This window comes from Phyllostomus discolor, chromosome 9 (genome assembly GCF_004126475.2).
Source record: "Phyllostomus discolor isolate MPI-MPIP mPhyDis1 chromosome 9, mPhyDis1.pri.v3, whole genome shotgun sequence".
NCBI classification, from domain to species: Eukaryota; Metazoa; Chordata; class Mammalia; order Chiroptera; family Phyllostomidae; genus Phyllostomus; species Phyllostomus discolor.
In genome coordinates this window covers 76,145,636-76,171,580 of record NC_040911.2, presented here as the reverse complement: position 1 = coordinate 76,171,580, position 25,945 = coordinate 76,145,636, and the positions used below count along the sequence as shown (strand labels likewise).

Genomic DNA, 25,945 nt, shown 5'->3' with positions numbered 1-25,945 from the left:
AAATCTATTCAACAACAACGATAATCTCCTCCCTCCTCCCCCACCACAAAAACAGATGGCAGGCTAGATTTGGCAAGCAGGCTATAATATGTTTGACTCCTGGCCTAGGTCCTCTGTAAAAGTAATAAATGAAAGAATACCAAAGTGTGTTCCAGGCACTATTGCTGCATAAATGAGCCCCTCTCCCAAGTGTTTTATTTGCTCATAACTGTGTGGGTCAGGACTTTGGGAAGGGTGCTGGCAGTTGACTATAATTGCAGTCACATGCTGGCTGGGCTTCAGGCACAAGGGACTGGAGGTCCCCAGCGCTCACTTACCTGGCTTGTAGTTGATGGTGACTCTTGGCTGGGAGCTCAGCTGGGCTGTCCCACCAAGAACCTCCCTGCACAAAGCCTCCCATAGTGGTGGTTCCTTACAAAGTGGAGCTTCCCCCAGAGTGAGCATCCCGAGAAAGCCAGGCGGAAGGAAGCTGTGTGGCCCTCCCTTACCTGGCGCTGAGAGTGCAGTGATGCAACTTCCACATTCTCCTGGTTGCAAGGGAATCAGAAGCCCAGCCTGAGTCAAGGGGGAGGGAAGACAGATACCACCTCCAACAGGGAAAGTGTCCAAGAAACGGTGTGGCCAGTTTTAAAAATCATCACACTGAGCAAGATTGAAACTATACTCAACTACGCTTTTACTTGGAGGTGGGTGGGTAGAGCAAGGAACTAATATTTACCAAGGACAGTCTATGAGGCAAGCATCACAGTAGGGCACTTTACATATGTCAGCTCATAACATTTTCCTGAAGTTAGTATCAGAGTTCCCATACTCCAGCCAGGAATGAGAGACTGGGAGAGATTAAGGAGTGGAGCCCAAGTCACATAGGGAGTAAGACAGATTCTGATGCCAATGCCAGATCTGCCCAATGCCCATCCTTCCAGACTAGTTTATGCTCCTGAGAACCCAGCAAGTGGAAGCAGTGTTTTGGGAAGGACATCAAAGTTCTCTCAGGCTAAAACCCTGTGTTCTCTGGGTGGTGCTTCTTAAACATTAATGTGCACACAGATCACCTGGACGTCTTGTTAAAAATCAGATTCAGCAGGTCTGAGCTGGACCTGAGGTTCTGCAGGGAATCTCCCAGGGAATGTTGCAGCTGCTAGCCTATCGCCAGTACTATGGGAATTGAGGGTTTATGGTACAGCAGGGTGATGTGCTGGGGTGCAGTGCACAGACAAGGCCCATGACCCCAGAAAAGCATGTCTCTTTACTCAGGAGCCTGATAGTTTTCACTTTCTGTTGGCAGTTAGAACCTGAGAGTAGCAGTCCAGGGCAGGTGGTGAGTGGAGGTGGAATACTGTTGAATTTCTTAGCAGTCTGTTGCTTATTGCTAGTAGAAACAAGGAGGGTGAGAAATGATCTTTTTTTTCCTCTGCAAAATTGTTTTCTTTCATCCCTTTACTTGGGTCTTCCTAGAGATGTGTAAAAATATAGATAATTGCAAAAGGCTGGGCTACTGTAGTTGCATGTGATTCAGACACAAGGCTGAGAGGCATACACCTGAGTTCAGAAAAAGGTCAAGTCATAACTCACAAGGGAGATCAAACCAATTATTCCAAGTGAGTTGATGGATAACATTTGCTTCTCTCACTACAGCATTGGCTTCCTTAATGAAATGCAAATTCAACTGCATTTATAACAGGAAACACTGAAAAGTTAAAGCTTCAATATGTATCTGATATAGCACCACCTGCTGTTGTATCCATTCAATTGTGAGTGAAGCTGCACAGACTACTCATGGACACAAGGTGGCACCTTTGCATTTTTCTTGACAAAGTCAGAATTAAGGAAATCTAGGGAAAGAAATCTGTTAGTTGAGTAGTTGCAAAGACACTGAATCAAACTCTGCAGACTGAGCCGTGGAAATTTGTATTTTAAGTAATTCTTCCCAGATGATTTTTCTATGGGCTAACATTAGAAATAGTTGACAAGTTAAACCCTTACCAGAAAAGAAAATATGAGGAAATAAGCTGAGATCTACTCATTTTGCAGGAATGAGACTGGGACCCAAGAATCCTTTTCTACCAAATCAGGAAAACCAAAAAAGTGAAACATTTAAAAGTTTCACTGTTAAAGCATCAAAGAAATCTAAATTGTGTCCCAAAATTGAAAAAAATAGAAGAAAATTTTGAAGCTCTAAAAAATTATGCCATTATTTATTTTCAATGAAGCTAATATTAATATATAATGGAAAACATTTTATAAGTACTACATAAAAGGTTGGTAGGCTTGTAATGTGGCCCCAGTACCACTAGATGGCAGCATACTCCATCAAAGGCACAAAGCTGGCTGACACCATCAAGGGTGAAGGAACAGGTCAATTCAATGCCAGATGAAGCAGCCAATAATATAGCAAATATTGTATAACTTTAGCAGATGAGGTAAATGCCTAATGCATAAAGTTTACAGTTACTTTATGTACATGTATAAAATACATCAGGTACCTCCCAGATTTTATCAGCCTACCACATTACAATCAGAGAGCAGGAACACAGCCCTACTCCATGCTGCTGCAGTATTTTCTGTGTTAAGATTTGCCTGCCCAGGGCTGTTGCTGAGGCATATGTTAATACACATGAGGAACTATTACGGGCTGGAATGTATCTGAATTAATACAATCATCAAATATTTATTGAGCACCTGCCTGGTGACAGGCACAATTCTCTAAGTAGAATATACAAGCAAATTAAAGAAAGCTTGAATGAATGAATATATTCATAACATAGCATATGTTTCAGGACTGAAGGTTTTGAGCACAGGTATGGATAGTAGACTTTATTCTTTATTGTTGTTTTACTTTTCATAGGCCAGAGAGAAAAAAAGAGAAGTAGAAGGAAAAGAGGAGTTTGGAAGAGAAAGAAGCATGGCTGTATTCAATGTTAGGAATCTCAGCTGTCGTCTACGACTTGGCAAGATATAATTGGAAAACAATTCCATTCTTGGCTGAATTCTCCTTGAAGGAGATACAGGCAGACCAGGGCCACACTTGTCGTGCCTCCAATGCCCTTTCCGCTCCTCCCAACCCTCCTGCAGCACAGGGGTGTCCTCATCCTCTGAGGTACCCAGTGCCCTATCACTTCTCTGCTCCAGCCCTTCCTGGCTTTCATTCTTGGCCCATCTACTGTGCCCAGGTGCCTTTTATGTGTACTTGGGTACTGCAAATACTGGAATATCCCTAATGATGAGGATCCCAACACTTCCCCACGTGGCCCACTAGATTGCTGGAGAACACACATTGTTTCCAAGTCCTGTACAGGACTTTGGCCTATCTGTGCTTTCTCTACATAGCCCTTCCTATTTTTCCCTCTGGGGAATTCTTAGAGGATCTAAATGCCCCTCCCCCTGTGCAGCCATTCAGTGACTGGGGAAAGTCACTGTGTACCTCTCTCCCTGAGTCTCTGGCAGGAGACTACTCGTGTTCCTGACCAGTTGTCAAACTGCTGAAGTTCTAGATTCTCTATTATGCTGTCCAAGGATGAAGTGAAATGAAACTGACACGTGGAAGGAAGTTTTCTTGTGACAACTACATGGAAACTGAGAGCAGAAATGTTAACAAGGGCTCGCTGCTGTTCCACTACCCTTCTTACTGCCCCTTCACAACACCCCACCACCATATCTCTGGCTCACATCTACGCTGATCTCCCCGGTGGAGTAAACGCTCCTGAAGGAAGGCTCACGCCTCAGTTATTCACGGCTGTGCCCCCTCACCCACTACGGCACTGGGCTTGGCCCATGGTGGGCATTTGCTGAAACCATGTGACCTGAAATGGAAGAGTCGATATTTGAATATGGGTGTTTTACAAAAGAATTCAGAAGGCAGAAGGAGAATCATGCAAGAACATACTACTGGGAAAGAAAATAGCCAATAGAGACATCCATAAACTGGAGTGTGAATGTGTGTGTGTGTGTGTGTGTGTGTGTGTGTGTTCCCAGCTAAGGGAATCTACAACAGCCAGAGAGAGAGAGGTATGTTGGCTCAGAACAAATTAAACTGAAACCCAGCAAAACAGAGCTACTGGGAAAGACGGATGACAACTCAAATATAGAAAGCAGCAGAAGCATCTCCAGTCATTCAAGCATGGCACCAAAGTGTGTCTGGCACTAGATAGAGTTCAGTGTGTAGACTGAAGAAGAGGTTGACTGCTGTGACAGGAAGTAGGAGCCTGACAGGTAGAAGAGAGGTCTCGAAACCTGTAAAAACACACAGGTAAAAATCATAAGGTGGTGGGGGAGAGAATACACGAAATAATGGCAGCACCAAAAGAACAAAAAAGGGGGAGATGGCAGACGTATCAATAGAAGATCATTTCCCTGAGCTCAAGAAATACCTGAGTGTGCAGCTTAAAAGGGTTGAGATCAAGGCAGTACTGATTTAAAACAAAACAAAACAAAAAACAAGGCACACCTCAGCATGTCTGGAAAAATTCCTTAACTCTAAGAATAAACAAAAATCCACATACTTCCAGGAAAGAAAGAATGAGAATATCAATGGGCTTATTTTCTAAAAACCTGAAGCTTAAAGGGCATGAAGTAGACAGTGTGGGAGCCTGCCCAGACCCTCTCTACGAGGGCTGCGGGTTCTGGAACTTCAGCTCCAACCTGTCCTGTCTCCTAAGACCCCCCTAGGTTTTCTGGAATGGGTTCCCAGCCTCCTTTCACAGGGCCTGGGAAGTCATGCCCTTCTCTGGGGTGGCCTGTGGCCAATGGCTGATTGATAAGAGAGAATAAAAGTCAGACCTGTCACCTCAGGGTGAGAAAACCCTGTGCTGCCATTCACCCAGAGCTCTCCATGGGGCAGGGCTGAGGCCAGCGTCCAGATGAGGCCACGTCTTTGCTCAGCTCACTCTCCCCTCCTGTCCTGCTTCTCTTGTTGGGGCAGGTTCCTCCCCAGCGCTCCCCTTTAGTTAACCACTTGCACCAGGGTCCCATCTCCGGTTCTAGGGAACCCAACCTGAGAGAAATAAGTTGAGAAGCCTATGCTCAAACAAGATGGAACACTCTTAGCAAAGCCAAAACCAAATATATATATACGACCATATGTTCGAGTTAAGAAAGCATATATGAACCTATTTTAGAGATAATACCAAAGTCAATACTCTTTCCAAATAACAAATGATCTTGATCTGTCTTACTCAAAAAGGTAACTTCTAGCCTATCTGGCTATTTGATGTTAATTTGAATCAATTTAACTTAAATAAACTATTTAATTTCTGAGTCATACTCTCCATATCTCCATGTAGCTAGTGGCTGCCTATTGGGCAGCAGGCATGTGAGGCATGTCCATCATGGCAGCACGTTCTGTCTGCACTGCACAGAACACTGACCTCAGGCAAGGCCGGCGTGAGGGGGAGAGGACGAACGGTGGGGCGCAGACCTGCTGTGCAGCCCTCCCCTGTCACTCCGTGTCCGTCTCTGTGCACATGTGTGTGCTTTCTGAGAGGACGGAGAAGACTGCCTAGCCATGGTGTGTCATCAAACCAGTAAAACGGGAGTCTTGAAATAGTGTAAGGGGAGTTTAGTGCTAGAAATTTTAAATAATTTCATCAAAATTTAAGCATTTTGAAGGTGTTAGAAAAAGTACTTCAAAATCCCTGGGTCACAAAAAGTGATGAAGGCGGAGAAGGGAAATGGATGAAAGTTTTCTAAATGTCTTGTCTTATTGGACTGGGATGGGATAGAGGGAAGAAATATAGCATTTCTTTGGGTGCATCTTACTGGGGAAACTAGTTGGGATTTTGTTTACAAAATGTAGCAGGAAGGAGGCATTTGACACCGAGAGCAGGGAAGGGGAGAATCCACTGATGGAACAGAAAAGTGGGGCCTCCCAGTTACCAAATGATGAGACAAATGGAAAATTGGCAATAAAAGAAGGAAAAGGAGAAAACAATGAACATTAAATAAAACATTAATATGGCAGAAATAAAGTAAATGCATGAGTCACGACACTGGATTCTTCCAGTAAGTGACAGACTGAGGACAAAACAGCACAGGACCCAACAACGACGTGCTGTTCACAAGGCTGTGCTGTTCACAAGGCCATGCTGACATGTATGCATGAAGGAAATGCGGTTCTAGGCAGAGATACACCAGAGAAGCGCAAATGAAAACAAGTCAGCTTTGGAAGCATCAGACAAGAGGGCATTTAAAGTTAAGTGCACTAAATAAACTCTTACTGATGCAAACAGAAATCCCACAACACAACTGGAAAGGCAGCAAAACCGATAGAAAAACTGGCAAAGGATGTAAACAGGCCATTCACAGAATGAGTGGTCCAATAATTAACAATGATGTGAAGAGATAACCAAACACATTAGCAATCAGAAAAAGGAAATAAAAACCACAACAAGACCCTCCTTGGAACTGCCAATGTTAGAATGCCTTCTGATGCCAGGGTGTGGTCCAACTGTAAAAGGATGCATCCCTGTGCTTCCCAGATGGGTGGGCTGGTGTTGCCATTCCAGAGATCCAGCTGGCAGAACTTACTCAGTTCAAGGGTATACATGGCTATGACCAAACAATCCCACTCCAGGGTGACCTACGCCCTGTAGTCCAGGAAAAATTTTAGCTTAACATTGCCATGAGAGAATACACTGTCACCAGGAAAATATATTAAAAATCACAATCCTAGAGAGGGACTTATGTATATCCTTTTTAGACTTTGGCAGAAAGAGAAAATTTTTGCTATGAAGATAAATAAGGCATGGGAGAATTCTACCAGGACATTCAAATCTGGTTCAATTCTATAAAAACAGTAGTCTCGGCTTGTCACCAACATCTCAGTCATGGATGCACACATCTCACAGCTTAAGCGAGCACCAGCACAATATCTAGCTTGCTGAATGACTGAAGTGTTGAAAACTTAACAAAGGTATTGCTGTGGTGAATGACCTAGAAAACAATGGCATTTGAACACTTAGCAAGTGGTTACAGGAAGGTTTGTCCTGAGATGCTCTAGGATTACAGAGGTAAAGCAAAGTTGCTTCTAACTTACCTGTTTTCTTGAAATTAAGCTTTATGTTTTCTCCTCATACCCATGCCTTCTAATATAATATTAATGCCACTATGCCCTCAGCAACAACCATCTTAAACATGGCTTTGGTGCCTAGAAAGGCCCTGGCACCTTATGAGCCTGGTGGGTATGTGTTCCAGGTCTGCTGTGCAATAGCTGCATGGCCTTTGGCAAGCCCCCTGTGCTCCCTAAACCCCAAATTAACAACCTGTCAACCAAGGATAACATTACCTACCCTCACATAGTAAGGCGCTGATGAGGCCATGTCTCCGCAAACATATTAGCACTATTACCCCCAGCCCTGCATCCTACAGAAAAACCAAGTGTGAATGTGTTACCAGCAAATTTGGAAGGAGGGAGCAAACATATCTAATGCTCCCATTGATTTGCAGACAGCCAAACTTTATAACTGGGCACAAAATACTTGTGGTATAGGCAGCATTTCATGAAGGTTTTAAAAAGGTTTTAAAAAGCTTTATTGTTCCTGTCCCATCCCCACAACTTCTACCACTTCTACCAACCTCCACAACCTCCATCATCTGCACCACCCACCTCCACAATCTGCTCCATCATTCCCACCTTAAACTTGCTGACACTTGTATTATAAAGGTCTTTCTTTCTTTCTTGTTTGACTTGATCCACATAACCAACTTACAAGGCAGGAAGATGTAGTTTAGAGCCGAGGGAAGGTTAACCCAGCACAGGGAAGAGATCTATTCTTAACTGAAGAGCTAGCTCTGAATCGGAACTGCTGTCTAGAACACTATGCCTGAGGAGAGACACAGAATGCCAGGTTGCACAAGATGTCTTCTTTGGCAGAGCCAAGTTCAGCAGTGGGGTAAGATACAGTGCAGAGCCCAGGTTTTTGGTGTGAAATTATCCAAAATCAGAGTTTTTGAAAGTTGGCTATTTTTAACTGTCTGCATTTTTTGTGTTCTAGGTTAATATTTTTTTCAGTTGTTGCTAACTTGCATAGTCTTGCCAATTCCTTGGCTTTGTTTTTATTCATTAACTTGGAAATCTGAAGCATAGCTGATGGCTTAAAAATTGTTCCCTGTTTTAGGCTCATTGTTCTCAAGGCCAAATCAAAACCACAAAGATAAGATTTGAAGGGTGGAAAATTACAGCACTCATGTCTGTGGGTGCCATCCTGTTAACTGGGCTCTCAAACTGCAAGGTGAGGATACAAACAGGCCTAACAACAATGGGCAACTGTGCATTCAAAAATTATACTTTTACATAAAAGAATGGAACTTCTTACCCTTTTCAAGAAAATGAACTTATCAAAAAAATGAGCTAGCAATCAACATAAATTTCTAGCACTAGAGGGTTTTTTGTAATCAGCACATCTGCTCTAATGAGCCACAAAAACAACGCTGCAGACAATGGAACAACAGGTAGGGTCCTGGTTCTCAAACTGTATGCCAAGTGTGCAGAGGGCTGCTGTGAACGCACAAGGGTTCACTTCAGTTTTTGAAGGAAACAGTAATAGCTAACCTCCGTCAGATGCCTTGTCCAGGTAGTTCAAGTTTCTACATTCGATGGCACTGCATGCCTTTTTACAACATTGCTGAATGCAAAACTGTGTATTTGGCAGTTGTCATGATACAAAACAGCAAGTTCTGGTACAGCCACTATGGTAAACAGTATGGTGGTTCCTCAAACAATCAAGAACGGAGACACCACATGACCCAGCAGTCCACCTTCTGGGTGGTTTTCTACCTGAAAAATCTGAAAACATTTATTTGCAAACATATATGCACCCCCATGTGCACTGCAGCATTATTCACAGTGGCCAAGGCATGAAGACAACCACAGTGTCCTCCCATAGAGGACTGGATAAAGAAGATGTGGTGCATACACACAACGGAACACCTCTCATCCATAAGAAAAGATGAAATACTGCCATTTGCGACAACACAGAGGGCCCTAGAGAAATTACATTAAGTGAAATAAGTCAGAAAAAGCTGAGACCCATATGATTTTACTTGTATGTGGGATATAAAACAAACTCACAGAAACAGACAACAGTAGGTTGGTTACCAGAGGGAAGGGGGTAGTAAAGGGTAAAGGGGGCAAATCTGTGGTGACAGAAGATGATTTGGCAGTGGGTGGTGGACAAACAGTGCAATGTACAGATTATGTAGCATGGAAATATACACTTAAAACCTATCCATTAGTAACCAATGTCACCCCAATACATTTAATTAAAAATGCAAGTTCTGTGTAAAAATCAACATGGAACAGGAAATGAAGGTGTGGCATCTGTCCTGGTTCCAAGGCTGAAGAAGACGTGCAGTTTCCAAGGGATGTGCACATTTCATTAGGGTTTTCCTTTGAAATGACAAAAATGTCTTCATCTCAATTTATATGTATTACTTGTTAAATACGTAAGTTGTTTGAATTGAACTACTGAATCAGTGGGGTGTGTTGTGACAAAATTACTGAGACACTGGGTGTTGTGACCCAGGAAAGTTTGGAAACTACAGCACTAGGTGGAAAAAATGAACTAAAAACTGCACAGACATCATAATCAATCTTGCTCTTCTGTGTGCGTGTGTGTGTGTGTGTGTGTGTGTGTGTGTGTGAAATGATGGAAGAAAATACATCAACATTCAACAGTGGGCAGTGGAGATACAATAGATTTTCTTCTCCATCATTTCCTGTATTTCAAGTATCACTCCCACATGCTGAAAAAAATTAAAGGTTATTACAGATAATTTCTCAAAGAAGCACATTTGCTTCTATGAATAAAAATATCTGTTGAACATACCAGAGAGTTTCATTTTGGGAGAAGGGTATACTGTATTTCGCTCACGTCTCCCGTTTCCTGCTCCACAAATTCCAGATCTGGCTTTCGGGTGTTGAGGTTCTGAAGAAACGTGTTTCTATGGGCATCTCTCCTTGGTGCTGTTTTAAAAAACACCTATTCCCCACCCCTGCAGCCTTCAGGAAGTGAACTTGGCATGGGGTTTCCAACGGATGCCACCTCTCAGCCAAACAGCTGGCAGATCTAGCAAAGATGAGGAGGCGGGCAGGGGCGGCCTGCCAAGGCCACAGATGCTGCTGCCAGAACAGTCATTTCTCTGGCTCCCGCTTCCTAGGGGCAGGAGTGGCCCACAGCAGCCTCCTGCAGGTCTGAGGTGACAGAGATCACTGGAAACCTGCCCGAGGAAACTCACAATTGAAAGCACCCCAGAGTGAAACAGACCTGGGGTGTGTGCCGGTCTCTGCTGTTCTCAGGGACCCAACTCTGAGGACTCGCATTTTGTGTAACTTAGAGAGATATCTATAAAAGTGGGGCATGCCATTCTTTGTTATGTTGGTTGTAAAAGAAAGCAAACCCAAAACACTGTTCTCCTAAAAAAGGCAAATTTTATTATACTTTGTACTTGTGATAACTGGGTTTGTATGAATGACCCATGGACATGGACAACAGTGTGGGAATTGACTGTCGGAACAGGGGTGGGGGGAGTGGGATGGGCAGAGGAGGGCAAAGGGGGAAAAATGGGGATAAACTGTAATAGAGTAATAATAAAAATGATTACAAAATTACTGACCAGTAATATTCTAAATGTATTAGACTGTTAAGTTCTCACACCAGCCCTTTGAGTAGCACTGTTATATCCAGTTTTAACAGATAAGGAAACTGAAGCACACAGAGGTTCAGTAACTTGGGCAAGGTCCAAAATCTGAAACAGGCAGAACCACGGTTCTGGGTTGATCTTGGATAGTCTGGCTCCACAGGACTTTTAACCAAGACACTGTCACGGCCTCTTGGTAAAGTCATTTTCTCATCTTGAGGTATCCTTTCATTAGGCATGAATATAAGACTGAATCCTTTCAAAATCCAAAATTCTATCTTCCCTAAGTTTTCTAAGAAGTATAGCCATTCCATTCTCAAAACTTTCACAACAAAATGTTCACATACCCATTGTTATCTATTCTATTGTAAGATTTATTATACCTTGTTTGTCTGTACAAATCTACCTCTCCCACTAGATTGTGTACTCTGTAGCAATGGGGATCAAATATCATTTTCCTCTAGAGCTTCCTCACCTAGACCATGGTAGGTTCACAACCAGTATTTGATGAAGAAATGAAAGCGGATGTTGCACTGACAGCAGGGGTCTTCGGTGCTGTGCCTGTATCCCCTCAGCCCACTGGGAGGTCACCTGCAGGCAGTTCCTGTCCGCACTGAAGGTTTCCTGATTCTCTTGACCTGGAAGTGTTTTCTGGCTGCTGGGGAATGCTTGGTCAAGGGCAGGGGAGGTGGATTCTACCAGGAGATGAATTCGTGGGAGCCACCTGCACACAGTGAGGGATTGGAGGAGGTGGACAGATACCCCAGCTTCCTTGCTGGGTGGGACAAGTCTGACATCTGTTCTAGAAAGTCTCTCAGGGCATCCCCAGTAGGACTGCGCTCCAGCTGCCCACAGCAGTTACTATTCATCAATACACTCTTTCTTGACTTCTTTCTGTTCCTGGTCTCAGTACATGGAAATTAATTCTGCCGACAACCTAAGTGAGCTTTGGGGAGCAGATTCTTCCCCAGGCGAGCCCTTGGATGGGAAGGCAGCCCGGCTGACACTTTGATCTCAGCCTGTGAGAGCCTGAGCAGAGGATCCAGCTAAACTGTGCCCAACTCCTGGCCAATAAAAACTGTAAGGCTATTAATAAATGTGGAGTGCTAAATGTTGAGTAATGGTAACTGGTTACAAATTTTGGTATCTGGACGTGGGTGTTGCTGTAACAAATAAACATGTGTGCGTTAGCTTGCAAGGGCTGCCATCACAAAGTATCGCAATGGGCGGCTTACACAACAGATGCATTTCCCACAGTTCTGGAGACTATCAATCTAAGGTTAAGGTGTCAGCAGGGCTGTTTCTTCTAAGGCCTCTCTTGTTGGCTTGCAGATGACCATCTTCTTGTGGTGTCCTCGCATAATCTTTTCTCTGTGACTGCATGCCCCCGGTGCCTCTTCTTATAAGGACACCCATTCTATAGGGTTCGGGCTCCAGGCTTCTAACCTTGTTTAACTTTAATTATTTCCTTAAAGGCCCATCTCCAAATGCATTCACATGGGGTGGGGGTTAGGGCTTCAACATATGAATTTTGGGAGGACACAATTCAGTCCATGGTGGTACAGGAGTGTTTGTAACTTGGAAGTGAGCAGAGGCTGATGGAATTTTGAGGAACACAGTAGAGAGTCAAAACTCTCATTTCTTAGGACTTTGAGGATGCTGATGGTGAGGCTCAGGAGCATATGAGGAATGTGTTTTTGGAAGCTGGAGGAAGTGGGTCCTTGCTCTGCAGTGGCAGGAAGTTTGGCAAAAGTGTCTCCTGGAGTTTTGTGGGAAGCAGAAGCTGGATGTGACAAATGCAACACGCCCAAGGAGGCCTCCAAGTGCAGAAGGTGCTGCCTGGCTTCCTTCTGCTCACAGTAAAATGCGAGAGGAGAGAAAGTAATTGAAAAAATAACTTTAAAAAAAGGAACCAGAATCTCATGTCTTAAAAAATACTGAGCTTCTCCAGATGGCAAAGATGTGAAAACGAAGAGCTGGCCTCTCAGGAAACATGTTCTGAGGGTGTGACAGCACAGCTGTTAAAACTCGGAAACACTGAAGGGCAGACTATGAATCACACAAAGGCCTTTTTAAGAAATTAAGGGTGTGCCTCACAGATCTTCTCAAACCAGAGACTCTCTAGGAAGATGAAGGGCACTGTCCCTCAGCCATCTCAGCAGGAGGCCAAAGGGCAAGACGGTTTATCTTAAAAGTATCTGTGGAGTCGGTGTGGCTCAGTTGGTTGGAGCGTCATCCCATACATCAAAAGGTTGCTGGCTTGATTCCACTCAGGGCACATACCTGGGTTGTGGTTTTGATCCCCCGTCAGGTCGATGTCTTTCTCTCTCTCCTTCCCCCTCTCCCCTTCTCATCCTCTCTAGAATCAATTTTAAAAAATGTACTCAGGTGAGGAGATATATATATATATATATATATATATATATATATATATATATATATGGATTTTGCCTAATGGAGTGAACCACAGTGAAATCCCCACAAGCTTTGCAAAGTTATTGAGAAATTGTTTAAATAGAAATATTGCTACCTTGACTGCAAGGGACAGAGATATTACAAAACAAAAGGAAGCTGTCATACACGTCAAATTCTACTGACTGTGGGGAGAGGGCTGATAAAACTGCTCCACTGCAAACTTGATCTACCTTCCATGAAAAAGGAGAGCACAACCAGGAACCAGAGGGTGGAGCCTGAGACATGGGATGGTCGCCAGTCCCTGAAACCTAACCAAGGAACTCCCAACATTTTCCAGGTCGGGTTTCCTAAGAGCTCTGGACCAGTGACTTTTTTTCCCCTTCCATTTCACCTGTTTGACTGAAATGTCTGTAACTATTACCCTGTACCTGCCCCACCATCACATGCTGGGAGGGCTGGGGGCAGACACCGGTCATTTTAGTTCCACAGGTGCACAGTGGAAGAGAAGCCGTGCCCCAGCACCTGTGATTAATAGATTTACATGCAAGCCCTTTACCCACACCTGACCCTGATTTAACTTTAAGATGATGTCCTAACAGGATGACACTCAGGTAACCTTGGGCTGGGGTGAATGTATCTTGCATGTGGGAGAGACAACGGGGACCAGAGTGGACCATCCCTAGGGTGAAGCCCCTGTCCTGGGGCTCCTGCCTTTGTGTAATCCCCTCTCCACGAGCCAGGGCAGGACCTGTGCCTTGCTGCCAACCAATAGAACATGGCAAAGGTGATGGGATGTCACTCCTGTGCTTATGTTTTACATGATGTAGCATCAGTGCTGGGGTATCATTTCATGATTCTGTTGTGACATGTGCATAAGACTCCTGTGGTCTTGAAGAAGCAACTTCCATGAGGTCCACAGCAAAGGCGTGAATTATGCCAACAACCTAAAGGATTCCTCCCCAGGGAAGCCTCCTGAGGGAGGTGGAACCCAGCTGCTGGTATCTCTGGAGACCCTGAGCAGAGGGACCCAGGTGAGCCCTGCCTAGACTCCAGACTCACAGAAACTGTGAGGTAACAAATGTTTGTTCTTCTAGGTCATGAGGGTTGTGGTAACTTGTTATCCAGCAACAAAATGATAGCAAATGCTTAGATTACTGCCATTTTGGGCACAGCTTTTTTCATTGAAATTTTAACATTATTGGTAATAGCAGTGGTGTCCAATCAGTTGGATAGTGATATGCTGCTTGGAAATGATCAAAGTATTGATAAACTGCTTTCTTACTAGTTTAACACAGTTGACAATGCAAGGCTTATATGTAATATTACATGACAACAGTGATAAAAACTTCAGGATTTGTCAGCACAGTAAAGAAGCCTACAGTTGCCACCTTAGTGCCCCAATTTCTGTTAAGATGCTAAATGAGAGATAAAATTAAATCTTTGAAGTTCCTAGCATGTGTGGGAGTCACAGAGAGCCACATGCTTTTTTCTTTTGATTTAGAAGATTATTTTCAGCTTGGTCAGCCCCTCTGGGAGAGAAGCGCTGGGGCAAAATAAGGCATTCCTGAAAATATCTCCCTTTATATAGAATTTTCCAGTTATGAAAGCACAACCACTTTCATCGGAGTTTAGCTGACCAGGGTTCAGAGCAGGCCACTCACTAGGAAACCAACAGAGGCCCAGAGGGAAGCTGTGCTCTGAGGGTTTGCCTTTTGACTGCAGATGTGATTGTCCGGAGAAGCAGCCAGGCCATCCTGGAGACAGAGTGAGCAGCCGCATTTGGACGTTTACTCATTTGCTTCTTGGTGCACACTTTCATTGACATTTCCTGCTTAAACATCCTGCCTAATTCACTTGAGAAGACTGTGTGGATTACATGCATAATGAAAGACTCTGCAGAGAGCTCTGAGTACTCTACAACTGGAAAATAAAGTCATATGGCAGTAATGATAAGAAATTGCAGGGAGGTAGGCATTTAAATGATATCCCTGTCAGAGTCTCAAGTGAGTGCTAGTTTATGAGCTAACTCCAGGCTTTCTAAATGCTTGAATCAGAAGCATCCCTTTACACAGAAATAGTATCTGACATCTGACATCAACTTGTTCTGTGACCTTGGGAAAATTCACTTGACCTACTTGGGTCAGTTGTGTCATCTGTCAGATGAAAAGGCAGGACTAGGTGTGAAGGAAGTGACTTTGTTTAGACTTAGCAGCACTTATGCATGAAACACTTGTGTCTAAACACACCCTTTTCATCAGGAGGCAGGGTGGTGTGGTGGTTACAAGCATGGGTTTTTGAGTCAGGGGTTGGGGTTTGAATCCTGGTTCTTTTCCAGTTACCGGTTGTGGACTTTCAGCAACTCCTTTAACCTTGATAAGTCTTGCTTCCCAGAACAGGCATACCTCAGATATACTGTGTTCGATTCCAGACCACTACGATGAGTGAGAGTCTCACAATAAAGCCAATTATAATCTTTTTGCTGTTGGAGGGTATTGCCTTCAATTTGTGAAAAACACAAGTTTGAAGTGCAATGAAGCAAAGCTCAAAATGAGGTATGATTGTACCTAAAAGATGAAGTAAATATCACTTGTTTGAAAAAAAAAAGGAGGGCTGAGGTAGTATATCCATCAGTTGTCCAGTGATGCTGCACAACAACCCCCCATTCTTAGTGTAATTCCAGACAGAGGTCTGTCTGGAGAAAGTCCAGCCATGGTTAATATAATAAGAGCAGCTTGTGAGACATCGATGTAACCTGGCAGCCAAGGAGAGTGTATTGGAATGCACATGTGTGAACAATAATAACTTCACTGTACTAGTCAGTGGGGGCAGTTGATGCCGCTGAGTGAGCATGTGTACTCTGTGGCATCACATTCAAAATGACTAAGCAAATAGAGTAATGACTCTGCATCAAATTTTGTGTTAACTAGAATATTCCTCCATTGAAACTATTCAGATGATTCAGAAGGCCACAGCTATGGGCAACTGGTGATAGGCAGCTTCACCACAACAACATGCCAGCTTAGGCAACAAATCTAGTGCAGATTTTTTTTGGTAAAACATCAAATCGCCCAAGTGTCTCAGCCCTGCTACAGCCCAGATTTGGTGCCCTGTGACTTCTGGCTTTCCCCAAAACCAAAATCACCTTTGAAAGGGAAGAAAATTCAGACGATTAATGAGATTCAGGAAAATATGACAGGGAATCTGATGGCGACTGGGTGAACTGTATGAGGTCCCAAATTGCCCACTTTGAAGGGGACAGAGGCATCATTGTCCTATGCACAATATTTCTTGTATCCTGTATCTTCTTCAATATATGTCTCTGTTTTTGATATTACATGGCTGGATACCCTCTGGACAGACCTCATACAATGGACCTGGGGCTGAGGGCAACTCTTTCAAACTATAGGGATGCAGATGGGCCGGGGTGCTTCTGCTCACCCTTCTGGAGTCACTGAACTCTCCAAGGCATGTTCTTATGGTGATGGTAAAAGCACTAAGGTAAATCTCAACTATACATTTCAAGTCTTTGACCTCACCACCCCATTGGCCAAAGCAAGTTGATGGCCAAGTCCAAATTTAAGGGATGAGGAAGTACTTAGCCCTCTATGATGCTGTTTTAAGAACAATGAAGGACAGAGTTAAATAATTCAGGCCACCAAATGGTATAGGTGAGGCACCTATGCAACCAAGCCTGATCAGGGCCATGATTGATCACCGACATCTCTGATTGTTATTATTATTGTTTTTTTTGGCCAAACTTCTCTAGGCCAATCAATCTTTCTTATACTACTGGAAGCAAACTAGAAAATTTCTCCTGCTCAGAAGTATCACCACCCCATTCATCTATCTGACACTGCAAAATGAGGTTCTGTCCTTGGAATTGTTATTGTATTTTCCACGTCAAAAGCAAATACTTTGGAGGTGGGGGGCACACAGAGCAATCACTAACTCTTTTGGAAAGAAAGGCACAGGAGGAGGAAAGAAAGGTGTGGGATGATTGAAAGCAGCTGGGTCTCTGATATGAGATCTGGGTTCAAATCAGAAATTGAGTAAATTTAAATAGATCAGTCCACTGTGTTGAGTCAAGGTTTCTTCATCTATCTGACTGGGTTAAAACTATTAAATGGTTATCATTAGAATGCCATAAAATAATAAATATTATATACTCAGTAAAACACTATCCAATGTCTGGTAATAATGTTGTGGATTTCTTCAGACCCATTTCAAGGGGTATTTCTGCAAAATCTGCACATGACTGTAGATTTGATGCCTGCTTCGCCTCACATGAACATCTGCTCTGTGAATAGAATTGGGGTAAAACAGTCAAAGTGAAGTGGTCACAGAACCACTGCCTGCATTCTGTCACTATGTGGCATTAAAGCAGGAGACCACAGTCACTGCAGGAATGCTGGGCAAGGCACATTAATTAGTGAAAGAGAGAAAGCCTTCAGAGATAGATGGAACAATCACTTAGTCATAAATGACTTTCCAGTACAACCTGCTAATGATGATTTCCTTGACATGCTACACTGTATTTATGTTCACCTTGGCCTTGAGGGTGACTGCAGATATTAAACTCTTGACAGTAACTGAGCATTTGTTCATGGGGTCATAGTTGTCCACCTCTGATCGGGATCCTAGGCTCCATCTTCCAAATTCCAGGATCATAGAATATGAAAGCCAGTTATTTTCTCCTTGTCCCAGGGAGCTGCAGGTATGGGATCCACTCATTTGTGATTACAGAAGTGTCACACGGGGTGCTGGGATGAGCCAGTCAACAGCCTGGACAAGGTGTGTGGTTAACGCCCTGTCCTCCTCAAAATGGAAGGACCTGCAGTGACAGCTTTCCTGCTATGAGTTCCATTACCCTGAACACATCAGCTTATCTTTTTTTTTTTTAATAACCACTAGGTCATTTGAACTTAAAGCTGTTCAGTCCTTAAAAGGAAATGTTAAGGGAGCTTAAGTGAAACACTGTACTAAAAAAATAAAGATGCTACTTTTAGTGGTTGATATCATTTTCCTTTTTTTTGTAACTTTTGGAGGGGTGTGCGTATATAAGAGAAATAGGAAGAAAAGAGAAGAGAGAGGAAAGGAAGCGGGGAGGGAGAGAGAAAACGAGAGGGGAAAGAGTTGGAGGGACAGGCATGGAGCAGGTCAAATACTAACTTCACTGATACAAGAAAAAAATGCTTTTCAGAAGTTTCTAGATATGGTTGGGTCATAGAAATGAAGACACGTAATTAATCTTGCTTTGGTTTTGGCTTTATCTACTTTTTTGGAACAAAGTGACCTTGCCCAAATCTCCCAGATTTAAGCAAACGTGAAGCCTGTGTGAAGCTTTTCCTCGTCTCTGGAGCAGTGGGAAGCCGAGAGGCACACTGAGAACGGGAGGAGGGATTCCGGGCACTGAGGAGTACAGGGAGTCCAACTAAGTCTGCTTTCCCCTCTGCTTTTGCAAGTGTAGAAGTATCAGAGATAAGTTTAGCCAAAGATTAACAGCCTGCCCTCCTGGTGACAGCCTTGGTTCCAGCCATCTTAATGGACACTGTTGTGGGCCTTTTCAAGGGGTGCTTTTGACAAAAGGTTTTAAATTACAGGTAATCTGCCCAACAAGTTTCATTCTTTAGTTCCATTTTCCTTAATAAAAAATTAAGTTTTCACAGCACATTATTTCTTCTGTAAGTTTTATGTTTTTCTTAAATATCTTTTGACAAATGTAAAGTCGGAAGGTCTCCTGGCATCTTGACCATTCATACCCATTTAACTGGTGTGTCCCTAAAACCTGCCAGACTGCATATCAAATCAGCATAGTGGGCACTTTAAGTTGGATCCGACCTTTAAATGGATCGATTCATTTTGTAACAAGACAATTTGTTGATCTCAGTCCTGTGCCCTCCACACAGGGGGGATTAACCAACAGCAAACTCCTGACTGAGCCATACACAAGCTCCTACACCATCCAGTCCCTCGTCCCATCTGACCTGCCCTCCTATTTAGTCATTACTCAAGCATTAGCCTTCTCTTGGGGGAAAATATATTCAATGGTAAGATATTGCCTAGTGTTAACCAGTAGAGTTGGTTAATTGGTCAGTTTCTATTAAATATCAATCAATACCTATTTAAAATAGGTCTTTTTGTCCCTATAGATTTATCTTCTCAAATATTCATCTTTTATATATTTTTATTTTAGCTGGCCTGAAAAGTGGCAAAATCCTATTAGAAAATCAAAATCATAAGACACAGGATTAGAAGAACCTACATTGATCTTTAGGCTGAGCACACTCACATGGTCAACAGCAGAACAGAATGACCAAGGCAACACGGAATGATGAAATTGCAATTCTAATTTAGTCAGCTCAGATGATACCTAACACACATTCCACATAATTCATCACCTATGGTCCTTCTTTGCAACCTTTAAGAAATGCATCCACTTTTGTTTTTCCTATCATTTAAATATAATGTAGTCAATATTCTTGTTAACATAGAATAAGGTATTCATGTACCTCAGATGTCTGCTAATATAATCAACAAGAGATATAGAATAGAATCTGATCTATTGGACAACATAATGATAAACTTCAAAAATGTTTAACTACCATATGGAGCTTTTGGGGCAATTGTTTGATGGTCTATGGAATTCTTATTCTGAGGTACAGAAGAAAACTGCAATGGCTGGATTTTCTTTGTAGAAACTTAATGTATCTGAAATTTATTGAGCCTGATTTCTGTTTTAACTGCAATTATTTCATGAACATTTCTTCCCAACAATCTACTAGCCATTTCTTTACAGTAATCATATCCCATTGCAGGACTCAAATGATTCACTTTTATTTGAAACAGCTATTTGTTAGACTATAAAGACAAATTTGAATATATATGTATGCATACTTATATAAATATATGTGATTACATATAAAACCCTGTATATGTATACATGTGCATGTGTGTATATAAGCACATACATAAAAATCACTTATTATAAAATATGTTAATAAAAAATTTTATACAGAAGAAAAGTTTAAACATTCTGAGGGCAAATGCAAAACAACAAAAGGTTGTCTAAGTAATGTATAATCAAAAGTTATTGCCAATATTTACCAGAAGGAGTGGATAATATTCTTCAGTATGAAGATTAGCAACTATCGTTTCAAGTGGAATAAACATTTCCTATTGTATGATTGCATTTTATGTGTCTGATTTAACAAAAGATCTCACATGTAAAAGCGAGAGGTTCCTTTGCATGTGCTGCAATTTATAGTAAGTGGTGAGCATTATAATCATGGAAGAATAATTATGGCTAACCTGTGGATATTTAAAAACAAATACACCACTTAGGCATTTTATAGTTTGCCCGTAAAGATGATACACTTTATCAAATGAGGACATGCTTCTTAAGTCATCTTAAAGACAAACCCTTGCCCTACCTTCATGGGCGCCAGCTGGATGGGCGTGATGCACGAGGGGTCCACCATAGGCTTTGGCCTGTTGGCTGTGTCTGCCAGCAGGCTGTGCCACTGCTGGGGCAGGCCTGTGAACTTCTGCTCTTGTGGGTCAAACCCGGTATGGACCCTGTGCTCAAAGTTCGATGGGCCAGATATTTCGATCTTTTTCTTTTTCTTTCCAAACATGATGCAGAAACCTGGGAAATGCAAACAGAAAAGATGCAGCTATTTAGATCTTGCCAGCCAAAGGAAAACTAATTCATTCACAGTTACACTTTTTCATTAATTCCTCTATACCAGCAATTTTCAACCTTTTTTATTTCTTGGCACACATAAACTAATTACTAAAATTCTACAGCACACCAAAAAATACATTATATTATCTTTTTGGCCAACCTGACAAAATAATAGGTATAATTTTGATTCACTCATACTGGAAGGCTATTGTGTTGTCATTTTATTTTTTGACAATCTAAGAAAAAAAGGCTAGTGCCACTGACTTAAATAGTCAGGTGTTACATGTTTTAAAATTCTTGCAGCACTGTGAGCTTTATGGTATAGAAAACATGTGAGAGAACTTGGGTTTGAATGCCAGGTAAAAACCACTTATTCTCTGTGATCTCTCCCTCCTTCCTTCTTTTCGTCTCTTCCCTTCATCCATCATTAAAATTCCTGTTTCTTCTTTGTACACTGGGCAAGCAGGATCTTCTTAAAGCAGTTTTCTCAAGCTCCTACTACATCCCCTACTTGGATGTCCAGTCTGTTTGGGCTATTATGACAGAATACCAGAGTGGGGATGGCTTAAGAACAACAGAAATTTGTTCCCCACAGTTCTGGAGGCTAGCAGTCCAAGATCAAGGTATTGGCAGATTCAGTTTGTGGGGAGGACCTGCTTCCTAGATAGCTGTCTTGTTGCTGTAACCTCACATGGTGGGAAGGACAAAGGTGCTCTCTCAGGCCTTTTTAATAAGGGCCAGAATTCCATTCATGAGGGCTACACCCTCATGAGCTAATCCCCTCCCAAAGGCTCCACCTCCAAATATCATTGCCGTGGGGGTTAGGGTTTCAACATAGGCATTTTGTTGGCTCACATTCAGATCACAGCACTGAATATATATATTCTATCAATAGTGATCAGATCCTTTATAACCTTAACTCCCAGACTCTTCCAAAGTCCTTTCTCCCATCTACCCTGCTTGTTATTTTGGACTAGTTTAGAAAACTAATATAAGGTGCTAATGAAAAACTAATAAAATATGATAAAAGCTCAAAATGCCTTGATTTGCTTCTCCTGGAAAACTATATATATATGTGTGTGTGTGTATATAATATATATTATATATAATACATATATACACATACATATATTATATACATTATATGTGTGTGTATATATATGTGTGTGTGCATACATATATATTTTTTCTTTAAGTACTTTTCTACCAGTAGGTTCATAATTATTGATCAATTGATTTTAAACTTTTGAGTGCACCAATGCCAAAGTGTAAAACAGTAAAGGAAGCCAGCTGTGACAGATTGTCTCAGGAATGACACCGGACATTGCCTCCCAGTGTCCACACCCTGGGTGGGCCTCTCCCACACTGACTCTGAACCGGATCATCTAATCTGCTGCAGGCCACAGGACAACTGAAACCATGACACAATCCCTCCTGCTGCTCTGGAACCAACAGCCAGCACAAGAATCAGGCTGCCCTGCTGGAGGACAACAGACTGTGGAGCCCAGCCACCCACCAGGCCAGACAACAGCCAGCCCTGGAGGCAAAGCTGCCTCACTGTCCGGCAGCCACCCACCAGGTGAGCCCAGGCAAACAAGCTGAAGGACCATCCAGCCAAGCTGGACTCAAAGTGCCGACCTGCAGAATCAGGACACAAATAAATGGCTGTTGCTTTATGCCATTATATTTTGGAGTAAATTGTTGCAGGGAAAAAGCTTACAGTCACAGAAATGCAAAGACCTGATTATTATCCCATTCCTTGCATCTTCAGAGGCCTATTTTTCTTTCTGTTTTTGCTGCTTCAAAGTCTCAAGTAACAATGTCCAATCTGGGTAACTGTATTAGCTGTTGTACAATTGTGTCAACTCAGAGGAGTCTTGGTTATAATGCCACTGTCCAGGTGGTTGAGGGCCTGGAATGTTTTGAGTGGCTGGGAAGTTATGCTGAGTAAGTAAGTGGCTCTATACACCACCTCTTGGTGTTTAGTGAAAATAAAAATACATTGGAAGATATAATTTGGTCACATGTTGGCTGAGTCCACTTGATATTTTAATAAACTTATGACCATTTATTAAAACAATCATTTAGAAAACTCATTTTAGAAGAATTATTTTTCATATATTTATACCTGAACAAGCACTAAAAGTGCAAGGCCAAATATTTTTAGAACCAGAATAGAAATGTCTTACTATTCTCTTCCTGACTGTGAATTTCCCAGCAGTTACTATGCCATTCAAGTGAGAGTATAAAAAGAAAGTTATTAATGAATTAATACAGTTCTTGTTTTTAAATAAGACATTTGTACAAAGAAAACCCAAGAATGAATTAATTTACCTATGTTGCATCCTGTGAAACTATACAACTATAACCTAAGTGGTAATAAGTACAGTCCAACACTCTAATAAGTTTGAGTTAAAGTGTTACACAGGAAGCAACTGAAAAGGAAAATAAAAGTTCCAAATCCTAAAGCAACATTCCTACAAAGCTGATACCCAACTAAATGCAGAGAGAGACTCTCTGTGGTGTATAGTGATAGTCCATTAGTGGCAGTCATAGCTCAGATAGCAGTGAGGAATCCCACACTAGGGGGAAGACAGACCAAGTCCATGTGCTTTTTATACTCTGGGGCAGAGGCACACATAGCAGGGAAGGGAAGATCTGCTTGGTTCATGGTATCTTCTCTCTGATTAGTCTATGCTTAGTTGATGCCTGGCATGGTGTTAAATTTCAGTGTATATGATCTCACTTAAAATTCACAATACCTGGCATCCTCAAGACCAACCCCAGGTTTGATTTGCCTGGAGAACTCACAGGACTCAGCATATAGTCATATTCATGGCTGTGACTGATTATAGGGAGAGGATGCAAAGCAAAACCAGCAATGGGAAAAGGCATGTGGGACAGAGTCTGGAGGAAACCAGGCACAAGACCACAGGGATCCTCTCCCAGAGGACTCACACAGAATGTGACTAATACCTCCAGCACTGAATTGTGACAACACACATAAAACTGTGTCTACCAGGGGAGCTTATTAGGGACTCGGTGCCTAGGGGATTTATTGGTCACTTAGGCACCCCCTGCTGGGTCTGTGCCAAAATTCCAGATTCTAGAAGGAAAGCAGGGGTTCAGCACAAACCACATGTTTTGCATAAACTGTTTCACCACAGTGAACCATTCTTATGGGGGAATGATGGGAACCCATCTAAAATCCAAGTTCCCAGATGCCAGTCAAGGGCCAACCTAGCAAATGGACTTTTCTGGGTAGGCAGTCTCAGGCTGGCTATGGTAACTGTTTTCTTCACAGGAGGTGTTATTATCATACCCCCATTTTACAGAAACTCAGAGCCCAGGTTAGAAATTGGCAAAGGGAGAGACTCAGAACCTCCCTCTTTGATGAAAGTGCATGCTTTTCATCACTGGGTGATGCATTGCTCCCTGCATTTGCCTTCTCTACTGGACACACCCCTGTCCTTCTTAGAAGTCCCTGTTCCCCTAGAAATACAGGTTGGTGGATATGGCGAGGTCTAATAAGGTAACTATGAGATTCTTGGAATTTCTTGGGTCCTGTCCTGTCTTTCCAAAGATTTTAGTCCTTTTTCTGAGACTGAGTAGAACTTAGTCACTGAGCAGGTAAGGCTGGAGGGCTTCTGATACTGCTCAAGTCAAGGCAACCCCTAACACAGAACAGAAGACCTTGCTATTTAGCATTCAAGTAAACCAAGGGCACAGAATACCTCCTCCTGCTCCTGAGTTCTAGCAGACCTCCCAGAATCATTTGGTTAGTGTGGACAGAAAAGGGACCACATGCTAAACCCAGCAAGCTCAGGAGAGGCCTGTAAGGTGGCTTCTCCTTACAAATGCTGAGACCAAAAGTTACCACATAGGATGATCTGAACATAAAACTTCCTAACTAAAAGCAGGTCATGGCAGGTAGCCATGTCTTAGGCCAGTATCTTCCCTGACAAAGGGAAGATTAGGTATTTTGAGACTTAATATCTACTATTGACTAATCTCCTTGTTTTATTATTAAACAAACGTGAGCATTAACCTGCTAGTTTGCACTAATCAAAGTGTGTTCCTGGGATTACCAGCTCTCTGAAAGGAGAATTGGAAAGGAGGGAGGGATTGATTCCTCAGTCAAATAAATGTGGGAAACTATGGGTTACATAGTGGCGATAATGAACCCCTTTAGCTTTACTGTGTCTACAAAGCATTTTATCTGCCCTTGAATTCTAAATGATAGCTTTGGTGGAAAGAGTAATCTAAGTTGTAGGCCCTCGCTTTTCATCACTTTCAATACTTCTTGCCAGTCCCTTCTAGTCTGAAAAATTTCTTTTCAGAAATCAACGGACAGTCTTATGGGAACTTCTTTGTAAATAATTCTCTGCTTTTCTCTTGCTGCTTTTAAAATTCTCTTTTTATCTTTAACCTTTGGCATTTTAATTATGTATTTTGGTGTGGTCCTCTTTGTGTCCATCTTGTTTGGGACTCTGTGCTTCCTGGACTTGTGTGACTATTTCCTTTACCGAATGAAAGAATTTCTTCCATTATTTACTCAAATAAGTTTTCAATTTTGTGCTCTTTCTATTCTTTTTCTGGTACCCCTATAGTTCAAATGTTGCTACGTTTGAAGTTGTCCCAGAGGCTCCTTACCCCATCCTCATTTTTTTTTGGTGGTGGGCAGGAGAGGATTTTTTCCTCTTGCTATTCTGTTTGAATGCTCTTTTCTTCCTTATTTTCCAAATTATTGATTTGATTCTTGGCTTCATCTATTCCACTGTTGATTTCCTGCAATTTTTTTTTAATTTCACTTGTGTAACCTTCATTTTTGCCTTGGTCTTTTTTATGCTATTGAAGTACCCAAATGAATTCCTTGAGCATCTTAATAACCATTGTTTTGAACTCTGCATCTGTTAGATTGCTTATCTCCATTTTGCTTGTTTAGTTCTTTTTTGGAGTTTTGTTTTGTTTATTCATATGGAACATATTTCTTTGTCTCTTCATTTTGGCAGCCTCCCTGTGTTTGTTTCTGTGTATTAGGTAGAGCTTCTGTCTTAGTGGTATGGCCTATTATAGAAAAGTGTGCTGTTAAGTTGGATGGGGTACAGCCTTGGGTAATTGCCAGGGTAGGGCAACCTGTGAACCAGGTTGATGGAATCTCAGATATGGAGTCATTGCTCTATGGCTCTGTGTAGGGGAAGGCTCAGAAAAGGG

General features: G+C 42.3%; 1 protein-coding gene across 5 annotated transcripts in view; it reads right to left on the bottom strand.

Moving 5' to 3' along the window:
* Positions 1 to 25,945, bottom strand: part of PAK5 (p21 (RAC1) activated kinase 5) — a 274,928-nt gene that overhangs the window by 76,825 nt on the left and 172,158 nt on the right. For all 5 annotated transcript variants that reach the window (XM_028525070.2, XM_028525071.2, XM_036010102.1 and 2 more), the window contains one exon: positions 20,478 to 20,692. In XM_028525070.2, the coding sequence (XP_028380871.1) occupies positions 20,478 to 20,681 (204 nt within the window). In that variant the 5' untranslated portion in view covers positions 20,682 to 20,692. The remainder of the gene's footprint in view (positions 1 to 20,477; positions 20,693 to 25,945) is intronic.